General features: G+C 55.4%; 3 protein-coding genes across 3 annotated transcripts; all 3 read right to left on the bottom strand.

Annotated features, from left to right (window-relative positions):
* Window positions 1–99: 99 nt before the first annotated feature.
* CSUI_008622 (uncharacterized protein) lies at window positions 100–3,090 on the bottom strand (the record flags this gene model as incomplete). The annotated part of the gene is made up of 5 exons (XM_068068749.1): window positions 100–443; window positions 1,193–1,382; window positions 2,264–2,429; window positions 2,579–2,788; window positions 3,083–3,090. 5 exons carry the CDS (start codon window positions 3,088–3,090, stop codon window positions 100–102), a joined length of 918 nt encoding a protein of 305 aa, XP_067919277.1.
* A 349-nt stretch (window positions 3,091–3,439) lies between these two features.
* CSUI_008621 (uncharacterized protein) lies at window positions 3,440–5,111 on the bottom strand (the record flags this gene model as incomplete). Its single annotated transcript, XM_068068748.1, has 4 exons — window positions 3,440–3,517; window positions 4,092–4,293; window positions 4,482–4,702; window positions 4,887–5,111. Coding segments are annotated over 4 exons (726 nt in total), but the record flags the coding sequence as incomplete, so codon positions are not given.
* Window positions 5,112–7,416: 2,305 nt separating this feature from the next.
* On the bottom strand, window positions 7,417–13,036 carry CSUI_008620 (uncharacterized protein; the record flags this gene model as incomplete). The annotated part of the gene is made up of 7 exons (XM_068068747.1): window positions 12,837–13,036; window positions 11,789–12,217; window positions 11,120–11,237; window positions 9,592–9,657; window positions 8,831–9,103; window positions 8,326–8,681; window positions 7,417–8,039 (listed from the first exon to the last, which is right to left on the bottom strand). The coding sequence occupies exons 5-7, from the start codon at window positions 9,091–9,093 to the stop codon at window positions 7,417–7,419; spliced, it is 1,242 nt and encodes a 413-aa protein (XP_067919275.1). The 5' UTR covers window positions 9,094–9,103; window positions 9,592–9,657; window positions 11,120–11,237; window positions 11,789–12,217; window positions 12,837–13,036.
* Window positions 13,037–13,096: the final 60 nt, after the last annotated feature.

Genomic DNA, 13,096 nt, shown 5'->3' with positions numbered 1-13,096 from the left:
ATCTAGATTGAATGGCGCTTGCTGGCTCCATAAGGCAAGCAAGCGCCATTCAATCTAGATAGCTCTCTGGAGGATCGCAGCTCTGAAAACCTGACATTCCTAGTACTTAAGAAAGATCGGCGCAGCATCGCGGCGTCTTCCGCTCCGAACAGGGAATAAGACACTTGAAGTGTAGCTGAGATAAATCTCCTTTCCCCAGTATTCTGTCGACAGTCCCCGCCACCATCGTGTCTCGCTCTGCTTAAAGATTGTCCTGGCCTCAACGCACCCCAGTGAGACTGCTTGTCTGCGAAGAAACAAGGAATTTAGCTCCAGAGCCTGCACGCTCATAGGGAAGGAGGGAAGACGCACGGCCCTCGCCGCACTGACCGTCGCGTGCTTGGAGCTTCGACTGTGACTTCCTTTCGCAGCACCTTGGCTGCCTGGCCGACTGGTGTTTCTGTCTGTAGGCCCATTCGCACCAAGTCCGGCATGCGCCCGTCTGAGGATCATATGTCGCTAGCGTTCTCCTGTTGGCGTACATACTCAAGTGCCCGCTCAGCAGTCCTCGTGGCAGATACCATTCGCTGTCCGGTAGCTACTGTGTTGCGGCGCGCGCTGGGAGAGTGGTTTCAAGGAGCCCGGACGCTGGCGACTTTTGATTGTGCTACGGAACTACAGGGTTCTTGCTGCTTCAGACAGCGGGCTCCCGCTTATTCGTGCCTCCTGCTGCCTCGTTACAGGGAGCAAACTGGGAGAGCTCGCTCGCTGCATGTCGTCGCTTCTGATCGTGGCAGGCGTGACGGGAAGGAGCTCCTCTTTCACGCGGACCGCAGTGACCTGTGGCGAAGAAAGGACCTTAAATTAGCTCTTCGCGCGACAAAAGAGCTGCATGTCGTTGGCTGCAGTTACTAAGCGCGCTCATTCTCTTGTCTGTTTCCAAGAACACCACACGGAAATGAGGCTTCTGACCGAACCAGGAGAAACGCCAGGCACCCGACGAAGCCCCTTCAGCAAAGCCGAAGCAATCCAACTCGCATCAGAAACGTATCAGCACGAGAGCCAAGCAACCAGAAGACGTTGGTCGGCGCTTTTCGTACAAGAAGGTGTAGAACACGGGGCAAGTGAAGCGGACTCCAAATCGTTTAGTCAGCGGAAGTTCCTAGTGACATGGACGCTAGGGGAGACGGGCAGGAGGCCGGACAGTGCTTACCAGTCCCGGAAAGATAGGAGGACAAGAGGTCCGGGGCCAGCAAGTAGGGCAAGTTGTATCGCGCCTTCTCTGTTTCCCATTGCAGGTACTGTAAATATGTCTTCTGGAATGTTTTCCACTTTTCCTGCTCCGTCGCTGGGTACTCCAAGAAATGTCTGGGCACACAGTCAACCTCAATGCCGCCGGGCAACTTACCGCGGCGTGAGGGCGGATAAGCACGTGTACCGTGCGGGGCTCCACTCACAGGCAGAGGACCTTCAAATATCTCCCGGCTGAACGCTGGTGGCTCTGCTGGAATAAGTCATACCGCTTTGATCGCAGCTCATCACCGCCAGCGCTCCCCTCATCAGACAAAAACCGTAGTTGAGGACGTACGCTTCTGCGCACCGTTACCTGTATATAGTGAAAGCTGTCCTCTCTTCCTCGCGAGAACAGCTTTCAGAGACTCCATCGCCCAAGGTCTGCAAACCACAAAGCAGAACTTGGCAACATAGGAATTTCGCTCCCTGCCCCCCGCGTGCCCCCTGAGTATCCACGTCAAGTGACCTCGACTACAGGATTTCTCATGCGCCGGGGGTCTGGGGCGTCGTACTAGGCCTGCCATGTTGAGAAAAAAAACGTCGTTTTCACCACCCTCGGTCCCAGCAGACACCTGTACGCCAGAGTGCTTCGAGGAGTGCCGAGCCAGAGCCGCGCGAAAGCCTGGAGCTCGCTGAGTTGCCAGTGAGTCGCACACCTGTTTGTTGTGAAGGGCTCTGCCATGCTTGGACAGCTGGCCACACTGAAGTATCTTCTTTTTTGAACCCCTGTCTCCCCATAGATCCAGCCCGTGCGTGGGAAAAAGCTGTTCCATTGCTGGGGCCAAGTCGCGACACCCTCCGGCCGACAGTGGGCGCTGCATGGTGTTGTACGGTAACCCGGGACTTCTCACGCAGGAGGGCTCCGCTTGCAGGAACCAGAGTCAGTTACATCCGAACTGAAGTGCAGAGGGAGGAATGCAGCTTATATCGTTTAGTAGTCTGACTGGCCACAGTCATGGAACCGAGTTCTACTCCCGGTTCCTATACTTACTTGATCGATCGGTAAGGGTGTCAACGGAATCTTGGGCGCGGCGGACGAGGCCGTAGTAAAGATACAGTGACTTCTGCATCCCTCGTACGGGTGGTGTAATTCTCGGGGGGGAGCAGCCATACTGTTGGTATCTTGTTGGCACTCCAACAAATACCTCTCAACTTCCCTGGCATGGTCAGGCACACCGGACTACATGAAGAGCCTGCTCGAAATGGGTCCAATCTCCGTAACAATCCCTACTTTTGGTACCTACGCAGCCTGTAGCTTTTCTCGTCGCTTCACTAGCCTGCAATGAGGCGCCTCTTTAATGCTTACTTTCGGGTCAAAATCTCCTCGGCATCTCCCGTCTCGCAGTTGATGGCAAAGAGCCTGGGGCCGACTGAGACGGGGGCCGGGCCATTCGGGGCCTCATCGACGTCGTCGAAGACAGGTAAAGCGAGGGGAGACTCAAAGCCTGGCCGCGGCTTCTCCAGGCCCCTTGGCATTTCTTCTTGCCCTCCAGTGACCATAATTTCGCCTTCAGGCCTGTATTCGAGCAGCGGCGCTGGAGAGCGCTGCTCTGTATGCATTCGGTGCCTCAGTCCTCCGGACAACGTTACCTTTCTTTTGAACCTGACTCTGAACGTTTCTGCGGAGTGGGGCGGTCACTAGCCTTGAATGGAGAGCTTCTTCCGAACTACAACTGGGGCAGAATCTAGGAAGCAAACTTCGCTCGTCTAATCAGTTACTGTCACGGGCGAGTGCAGACTTACGCCTCGCGGAGAAAGGAACAATTTTCACGATGGCGCAGTGCGTCTGCACGTCGCTGTGGGAACCCACCTGATCATGTAAACCTCCCCTGTTGTAGACACTGTCACGAGCTCCCTACGCTGAAGATAGCAAGTGTACTTAGTAGCTTGCTCGTCACCATCCGGCTGGACTACGTTTGCACCTGTTCGCATTCGTCGAAATATAGCAGGCACTCGGGTGCTGCGATGTCCCAAGCAGAGAAAGACGACGGAGAAAAAAGAGTTTTGCTCCCTCTTGAAGAAGGCAGAGCGGCAGGTACTGCAGCTGACCGCTGTTCAAGGTAGTGTAGTACGCTCTAACACCACGGCAAGGCACGTGGGCAAAGGCCGGATCAGCAGTCAAAGTGACGCTTCGTTCCCGGTGAACTGCAAACCACTGTCTTCTTCTTCAGGTGGGCATACCTTCTTTCTGGTCAGCGTCGAACGTGGTCTCAGTTGAACAGCAGGTTTCCCACTGGATATCGAGCTGCCTCGCCGAAGCGGAAAACCAGCATGAAAAGGAACGAGGGGAGCAGGCTGACTCTGCAGAGAGCTGACCGCTCCCCGGACTGCTGTTGTCGTAGAGCTGGTTGGGCACCTTTTTTACTCTTGCAGCCATCCTCTACAGTAGTGGTGTACCTCGGACTAAGGCGAGGGCCGTCACATGAAAGCCCAGTTTGCCGCTGTTTTGTTCTGAACTCCCGAGCGAATCTACAAGTCGGACGTGGGGCACACTCTTCTTGACTTGTTCTGGGGTAAACCCAGACTTGGAGCTTACGGCACACTGCTAGCATGCCCCGGCAACCAATAAACTAGCCGCGATCGAATCCCCATGAAGGGGAGCCCCCCTCTTGTGTACATCTTTTTCTCACGGAACTACTGTACTGCAGACTAAGTCCCCTTGCATGCTAAAAGACGGGCGATTAGCACTCGAAGAGAACTGAGAGTCGGTAAGTGAATTCGGCGAGTGTTTTGCAACACTGCGCAGCCGTGAAGATACCTTCAGCTTTACCATACGTATGTGTGGCCATCCCCTGAGGGGTTCCTTTTCAGGCGCTTACTTTATCGTTTCCACCACATCTGAGCTGCCAACCATCTCTCCGTATAACGGTTACTGTGACCTCTTCCCCGTCACCGGCACTCCCCTGCGCTCTGCACGTAGAAGGAATTCGACCGGCGGTGCTGAATCGCTTGGCGGAGACGCGCGGAGGGCTGGGGTGCGCTATCAAACCCGTGTTGCGGTTCCAGTCACCAGCGCTCCAGCTGCTTGGAGAACAAGCAACTGGAGCGCAGAGCAGGCCAGCAGGCGGCTAACTGTACTGCGCTGGTTAGAACCGTCCTGCGTGGAGAGAGAATGCGAGCTGCGGTAACAAAGCCCGAAGCGAGACTCCACTGTGCCCTTGCTTCTCAGCAGGTGGACCAGATGCCTTCGGTAGATACTATGGCCATACCTTCGCAGACGACAGCTGACCGAAACCTTGGTACCTTCTGCGCCTTGTAGAAGGGCGTTCACTTTCCAGTTGCTTGGAGTCGCTTCGTCACCCAAGGGCTCCTCGCTACGAAGAAGAGTGATCCGTATGTGGCAATGCTTTTCACTTTCTATCTCGATAGATTCCCGATTACTAGACACCTCGACAAGCATCCGGTATCCGCCTGGATGGACAACGATTTTCTGCCCAGCCAAGGAAAGAATAGCAGCATGCGGAGAACTTGTCAGCAGGAACAACTGGCAGTTCAGGTTTCTAAAAGCCCCGGAGTAGGGTTTCCATTTGCGGCGGCGCAGCACGCCGGCTGGGACTGCGTTCTGCGCTTTCCGTGGGCATTTCTTGAGCCTCTTGTCCCCGATTTTGGCGTACCTTGGAAATTGTTGCGTCGGCCCCGCGAGGCTTCCTCCACTCAATCCGTATCGATTGGTTTTCACTCAGAATGACCTGTGTCTCTGTGTGGACGTCGGGGTAGCTCGCTTGTCTAACCGGGGGCAGATCGTACTCTCTCCAACGTTGATCGATTGCTCGAGTTCGTGGATGGCTTGATATCGCACCGTCGACTCTCTCCCATTCGAGGGCCTCGGCGAGCTTCCCCCCTGAAAAGTGCAAAAGGGAGTGAGTTTGTGCTTTCCAGCGGCGCTGTTGCTCTTTGTGAAACCCCTGATACGCAGTAGAATGCACCATTTCGAGAGCGCCTGTGCGTCTGCCACAGCCAGTCTAGTTCAGCGGGGCCCCAGACGTGTAGCGCCGCCATGTTAGCAGGTCTCAGACGTGCTAGAGAATAGTGAGTGCTTGCGAGTACTAGTACCGTGCGGCTGGTGAGCTTGGCAGCTCGAGCTGACACAGAAAGGCAGCTGACTATTCGTCGGAGAAGGGCGAGCCATCTAAAGAACGGCACGCACCGCGAATGTGCGCCGTTGTCTGCATGCTTCAACTAAATCCATTCTGCGCGCAAAAGAAGGGCGTCAGGTTTTTTTTACCATTGTCAGCTGGTGTTTGACCGGTGTTTCCGCCTTGTGCTAGGGAGTCTTGTTGTTCATTTTCCTGAGGGATCTGAAAACGGCCAACTCGAGTGCCGTCTGGATAACAGAAGAGCCAGTGACCTGGGATGCCCTGATCCAGTCTGCCTGAAACACACAACTTGACAGCATCCCGACTGCATGAATGATTCCCCTGTATAACAAACATGGTGAACCGAGCCATTACACCGAGAGCTCCACGGTCGGTCCACGGCAGCCCAAGCATTTATCGGTATTCCTCCACCAGACTACCCGTAGGGAGCTAGGCAGGCGGCGCGGCCCATGGCGTGACGAGTGCTCTTCAAGAGGCAGATGAAGTGCGTCGTCTCACCGCTCCCGGCCAATTCAGTCAGTTCGTGCGGGTCAAGCTGTTGCCGGTCCCCGGGCCTTTTTCCCGTCACAGCTGTGAAGACCTCCGCGAGGTTCGCAAGGTGCCGCGGAGGCGGATCTGCAGCAGATAGTTTTTGATGGAACTCGGCGTAGGTTGGGTTTCTTGAGGCAACTGTACCATCCTGTTCATGCCAATACAGCTCGCAAAATCGCAAGAATTCAACGCCCCGCTAGCCAAGCAGCGCGGAGCAGGTAACGTCGACCCGCCGTTTACGGCGCTCTTGGCCAACACTGTCAGAGGTCCCCACTTTGGCCCACTGAATCATTATGGGCAGACGGCAACCCTAGATAGCACTTTCTGGAGAAGACGCCCGCCACTGCCGTCCTGCCACCTGGACGGGCGGGCGTTGACAACGAAACAGAGTGGAAAAAGGTGGTGGTTTGCTGGCGGTCCCGCTGCCCCTCATTCACACTGCAGATGCACGAAGCTCGACCTCAGAAAACCAATCAGCCGTTCATAGATCTAAATCGTGGTGACAGAGTTACTTGGCGTGTGAGTACCAAGCCAACTGAATCCCACTATTAGTAGACACTGCAGTCATAGTCGCTGCAACAGAGCACTGCAGGGGAGTCACTACTAATCCCACCGAGATGTCGTGCAATGGAGGCACAGGAACTTTCAGGGGAGTCACAGTCATCACCAACTCTGTACCCTGCCCCCTGCTCAGTGCCTTGGTTAGTGAGAGGACTTTTATCTCTAATGTTACTGCGAAACATTTCCTCATCGAGGACCCGTATTGCCTCGCTGGCAAGTGAGTTTGCACGGAAATGATAACGGGAAAATGTGCCGGCCGCCGATCTCCATCTCGCTCAGAAAGACTTGCTTACGGGATAGAGCATTTCCATTCTACCAGACAAGAGGATTCGTAAGACGCGCCCATCTGGGAAAGCTCGGCGCTGAAGCTCGTAGTCCTCCTCGCAGCCGAAGTAGACTGTCGACGGACTGGGTAGCCAGACCCTCGGATGCGCCTCACCGCGTACAAGGCTTCCTTGTCGGACAGGAGCCGCGTCGGCCTTCCCCGACAGCAGGGCATTGTACAGATCTCTGTCAGACAGCAAAACCGGCTGGCAGTCCACCTTGCAGATGTGGGTCCCAGGCCCGAGTAACGCCGGGCCCCATCTGTCCAGGAAGTGGCTTAGATCCCCGCGGCAGCACTTTCACTCTCGTAGTCAACCCAGGGCACCCGGTGTCCCTACTGAGGCCGAACCCGCAGCGGACATCGGACTCTCACTTACCCATAATTCTGCTTAAGAAGGTTCCATACAGCGCTCAGGTTGCTCTCCCATATCGAGCCATCTGGCATCACTCGAATTGTTTGACCTGGGCCCAGAACCACCCCGGCACAGGGAAAGAGACTGGGTGTTTCGCGACCACCGCCAGGGAGCGGTGATTGCCCGAGTTAGAGTCTGGGTGACCACAAGTCTTCAAATCGGCTTGAGATTTGTTTGGAAAGGAGGACATCGTGATGCCTGTCGGCTTCCTTCTTGTTTTAACGGGTCACTGCCGTGTCGACGGTCGTAACTCTCCGGCTGCGTACAGCTGCTGAAGGGAAAATCTCCTGCCTGAACATACCGGTGAAGAAAGTCAATGTAGTGACAGGACGGAGCCGGTCCTCCACTTCTAACAGGGAGAGGTGACCTAGTTCTGCTTCGTGCAATATGGGGGACGTATGCATCGCCACGTGCAGCCTTGTGTTATCGAAGAAGTGTGCTACAAGGCAGCTCATGCTGGTCTTTTCCAGCCAACTGATATTCGCCTTGGCGAGATCCATATCTTCGACAATTGGCCAAAGAGGCTTCTTCTTCTCTTCAATTTCCAGTTTTTGGGCAGCGTTCTTGTCCTTATCCTTTTCTTTTCCACCACTGTCCTTCGCGTCTTTAGTCGGCGCTGCTGGGACACATGCGGCTGTCAACTGAGCCTGAGTGTTGGCAATTCCAAGCTCTAGTGTCTCTCGTAGTTTCCCCGCCTCTCGTTGAAAGTTGTCGTCTTGCCGCAAGTAGAACGTCGTACCCCCCATCGTTGCCACATACGTCGACTGATAGGACTGAAGGGGCTCGGGGAAGTGTCGGATTTTGTTGTTCGTTCGTTCTGTCGGGCACTCTTCCTCCATGTCTACAGGCCAAGGAATAGGATACAGTGGCACTTTCAGCGAGCTTCTGAAAGCATTCTTAGTTCAGTCTGGGCCGTCACATTACGAGTTGCTGCACTCCAGCGCGTGCTCGCTTGAACGGCAGGTCAATACGCTGCAAAAAACCTACCAAGTAGAGTACGGGGCCTGGGGCGCTCCATCATGAACAGTTCTGCTATCGGAAAAGGCGGGGACTCTGATGTGACTTGTCTGCCCACCGTGTTCTGAGCAGGCGTTGCGAGACGAAAGACAACTCGTGGGTGTTTACACCAGTTCCACTTCGACTTCTGGACTCACTTTTTCTCATTCTCCTGGGCTTTTCGGTTCTTGCCTTTTCATTTTCCTCATACAGAAGTTGTTTCACGTTGGGAAAAGCGAACCGGGTCTTCGCCCCTGAAGTGTACGTAACCCGGTGAATGACCGAGCGAGCGTCTGGCATCAGGCTCTCTTCAAGTCCGCGAATGTTACCGTGGCGACGGCCATCCAGATCCAGGAGCGCAACAGCACCTGACCCGGGTTCCGCTGAGAAAACTGGCCTAAGAATTTGGAGCCACTCGTTGAGGGTGGGTTTCGCAACAACTTTAGAGGACTCCCAGGAGTGCCATAGTGCTCGCCTCGGGGTTGCCCTGAAGGGATCGAAACCCACTACTCATCGTGCGTGAACCTCCCGCAACAGTCCGCGGGGCAGTGGGGGCAAGGCTCTTCCTGCTCCAGCACGATCTCTTCGACCATAATACACCAATTCCCCAAGAAACATCTGTCGAATCAGGCGTACCTGCTGTGGAGGGCGAGAAGGAGAGTGTCGGAGCGGGGAACGTACTGAGACGCAAGGTATGCACCTTTGATCTGCATGGCCTGGGACAGCGTATCCACGACGTACGCTTTCGTGACCGCCTCATGGTATAGCCTTGTTTGTCCTAGGTCACACGCATGCTCCGGAGCTACGGACTTTAGGAGGAGTTCGAACTCAGTGAGAAGGAGAAGGTGCTCAACTTGCTTTGGTGGCAGATCAGGAAAGAACGGGTAGGCTCGGCACATCAGCGCAACCCTGGGAAGCAAATGCACAGCAGAATAGAAGGGCAGGCCCTGGCCACATCTTTGCTGCCTCGTGCCACTCTAAAGATCACAGTCGGAGCCCTGCGAAAGCAGTTATCCTCTGAGGTTTGTTTCCACGCCAGGTACACAAAAGCTTTGATATCGTTCCAGTGCGGGCTCGACTGAGCACCGTGTCATAGGCGCCGTCAGAGGTGACGAGTCAGTGGCTCATCCTACGAGCCGGGCGCGCGATGCGGCCAAGGGTCGTGGGAGAGGAGACGCCACGAGCCGCGAACGACTTGTGCTTTGGTTCGCTTCCTGAAGGAGCAGGATATGCGGCGGCAAGTTTCTCCGGAAGGGTCCACAGTAGTGTAGACTGTAATGGGTGGTTCCTGCATACGCTCTTCGGCGTGGCTGCGTTCCCTCCTCTCGACAGGTGTGTAAGGGTTGCTCCGAGCTTTGTCGAAAGAGGGTCAAAGTGTTCTTTGGCATCTTGCTCACCGCCGGGAGGGAGGAACAGACAAGGCGGAAGCACTTTCAGGCAGTTGACTGCTTAAGACCTTCGCGCTGCAGTACAGGTTCCTAGCACAGTCTGAAAGACGCTGACCACTTGCGAACCGATGACCTTCTAGTCGCCGCCTGGCACGGTCGCAGTAGGCAACGAATCCCTGGAAGAGCTCTGTGTCGGGTTTCCTAGTAGAGCCACATGGAGTCATTCAAGAAGACGCTCACTTGTAGCAGAAAGTCGCAGATGCGTAGGTTCTCGACACTTAACGAGAGGGTGGCTTAAATAAATTGTGTCGGGCCACTCTCCTTCGCCCGGAAATAGATGAAACGCCAGTACTCGAACGCGGTACTTAACGACCACCGAGCGCGAAAATCAGTACGTGGACAAGAAAAAACCACCTTATCAGCTCGGACTGGCAGTAGTTCAGGAACTGGAAAGAATCTCCAGTGGAATTCGTAGACCGTGACACGTCCACCTGAAGCTCGTAAATGTTCTTTAGCGCGCGGCTGTCGGGTGTCTAGCAATCCAGTTCTCAATCCCTTTCTACGCCTACCAGATATCACATTCACGATGACGCCTGCTTGTCTTCTTGCGAGTTACCGTTACTAACGAAAATACTGCCCTTTGCAGTCGGCTGTCCTGACCCCGATAGCCATCCACAACGGCGGCGTATGCAGGCTCTTCGGCCAACGCTGTGAGACCGAGAGTGGTGCTTGGAAGACGGAACAGCCAGCTTGCCACGCCAAGCGAGCACTACTGTTCAGTGGTGTGGGCTGCTTACGGTGCTCCTACACAGCTCTCCTGGGCAACACACCGCGTCCGAGGTTCTTCGGAAGAAGTGCCACGCCGCTCCGCGCTGCCTGGACGACTGGATTTGTTTGAGCCGACTATCTGGCCACTATCGCTCGAACTAGTAGGATCGCACAAGCGCAACAAAACTGCCCGCAAGCTACGCGGCGTAAGTGAGCAAGCCACCGGTCCACGCATACCGCCGTGCCGCAGGGCAACGACCGGCGCCCCCGACAAGCCCAGATGCAGCTCCCGCCGTGAAACATCTTTATTGTAGCGGCAGTTTACCCTCCGGGTCGAGCATTCTAGTAGAGCGCTCTCCTTCTACAGCACTACATTTGAAATGGAAAGCAGGACAGTACAGTCCAGCAGAAGACGCCGAGTCGGAGTTTTTTTCATGCTAGATTGGCGCTCTACGGCTGCCCTAGTCAGTTTCGCCCTAGCGTGTAAGGCAGTTCCGTGCGATGAGAGACACAGTAGACGGCTTTTTCCCCTTCGTTCTCGCCGGATGAGTTCTCTGACAACGTAAGGGGGACGATGAGAAAGAAGGTGCTGTCTGGCTCGGTGGGCCCGGCTGGAGATACTGTGTAGCGCGGCAGCGCTGATGACGGACGGCATTGCAAGCTTGCAACGCAGCCCCATTATTACTGAAGATATGTTGCTACGGGACTCCATACACGCAGGACTGCTGGGGGATACACCCGCTAGCTGCCACCGCAAGGAGTACCTTCAGTACCTGCTCGCGAGACTCGCCTCCGTGTTTGCTGCGACCTGCTCGATGACGCAGTGAAGAAAAATAGCTGCGTCGTGGTGTTCTGGAGCTACGCTGGAGAAGAATGCGTCGTACACCCTGCAGTCGCAAGAGACAGGAGCAGACTGCTCGGCAGCCGTAACGGGAAGTCAGCATCCTCCATGAGCAAGGAGTTTTCGCACGCAGTGGGGACTTCGGCTACAGGAACGTGTGAGCTGGACAAGCAAAGCAATTTTGCCTATACTGTCTCGCTTCTCGGCCAGCGACCACGGTATCGCCTCCTCTCCTTCGGGATATGGCCGGTGCGGGAGGTACAAAATCGAACAACCCGGGGGGGGCCTCCGCAGCGTCGCTACCTGCCCGAGTGGAACAGCGAAAGCACAAGGCATTGCGCGAGGCTCCGGTTTGTCACTGCCTGCCCGACAGCGGAAGCGAGAACGGCAGCGCGAGACTCACTTCGCATGTACTAGCCCCCAGAGTGGAGCTGTCGTCGCTTCAACCACCACATTCACTTCCCGGTTCTCACGATGACTAAGCGATAGCTGGAGCCCGGCGCAAAGTGAGCAGCCACGTGTCTTGACCCCTGGTTGCGTGTGCTCTCTCGCCAAAGGCTGTGAATCTAGTTTACGGCCACTGCTCAGGACGCGCACCTCCGGTCATCGTCGAAAGCTGTGGCTCCTGAAGTTGCCGCGTCACCCGGGCCGGCTGTATCAGAGGCCGGGGGCACGGCTTTTTCCTTCTCCGATTCCTCTTGCTCCTTTTTACCGGCACCTTTTTTCGGCTTCTCGTGTTTTTTACCCTTTCTCTTGTCGTCTTCAGCCGCGAATCCACTGTCTGGGTTGTCTTCGTCCTTTCTCACGGCGCGGCGAGTCCTGTCAGGCTTGTCGTCGACAACAATTCCGGGGGTCTTCTCCTGTATCGGCGTCCCCTGCTGGCTGGCAAAGCTGCTGCAAGCGAATGCGGCCGCACCGAGTTGTTTTGTCGTTGTCAGGAAGTTCGCATAGGCTGCTTTATCTTGTGCAACCTTCAGACTCTTCTGCACTATGAGACTCCAGAGAGCCTGTCCGTCATGACACTCTCTGGCACAACAGCCAACACTCGAAAAAAGCCTCACAGGTCTTGGGATGCCCTACCGCGAATGTCTGTTCCACGTGAAGTTGGAACCAGATGCGCCAACTCGCCGCGCAGATGCGGTTGTCCGGCAGTTCGCAATCAGAAAGTAGCAAAAGCCGGGGCCTACCGAATGCGTGAGAACGGGGACACCAGTCGGGAAATCTGTTTTTAATCAGCTAACTTCCATGTCAACCATCACTCATCCGAACGCAGACCCGGTCACCGCTGCTGCACAACCAAGTCTCTACGGGTCTCCTTGAACCTTTTCTCCCGGTCGTTGAAGCGCTGAGAGAGTTTCTCTCGGTGGCCACTTATGAGAGGAACTCATGTGCGTTATTTTCAGCTTTGTTGTACCGAATTTTATTAGTGTCCTTTGTATCTGCTGCCGGAATGCAGCTGCTTTATCGCAACTAGTGCGAGGAAACGTCGCGCCATATGCCGTGTGTGGATAGCGAATCCCGCAGTGAGGAGCTGTACCAGAGAAGCACTCTGGCTACGCCTCATACAAGCAGTCGGCACCTGTCCTTTGTTCTTGCATCGGTAAGTACTGTATGTGCGTGCCGCGCCGGCTGCATTGCCTCTCACCGCATGCATCCCGGTAGCACATCCATGATAATGGTAGCGAAGCTCGACTCTGGAGGGGCCTCATTGATGGCGTTGTAAAAAATCGAGAGTACCGGCGGAAGCCCCGTTGGAGTGCCATCTGATAGGCCAGCCACCGTCGAGGTTGTTAGATAGAGCACACAGTCGAGTTCCACTTGCTTGTCCTCTAGAGCAGTGCAGAGCTCTTGTGAAGCGGCCCCGAGGGAGATGACAAACAGCACGTCCAAAGCATCGACAGGAAG

Source organism: Cystoisospora suis (assembly GCF_002600585.1).
Source record: "Cystoisospora suis strain Wien I chromosome Unknown contig_4891, whole genome shotgun sequence".
NCBI lineage: Eukaryota > Apicomplexa > Conoidasida > Eucoccidiorida > Sarcocystidae > Cystoisospora > Cystoisospora suis.
This window is presented reverse-complemented; position numbering and strand designations above follow the sequence as displayed.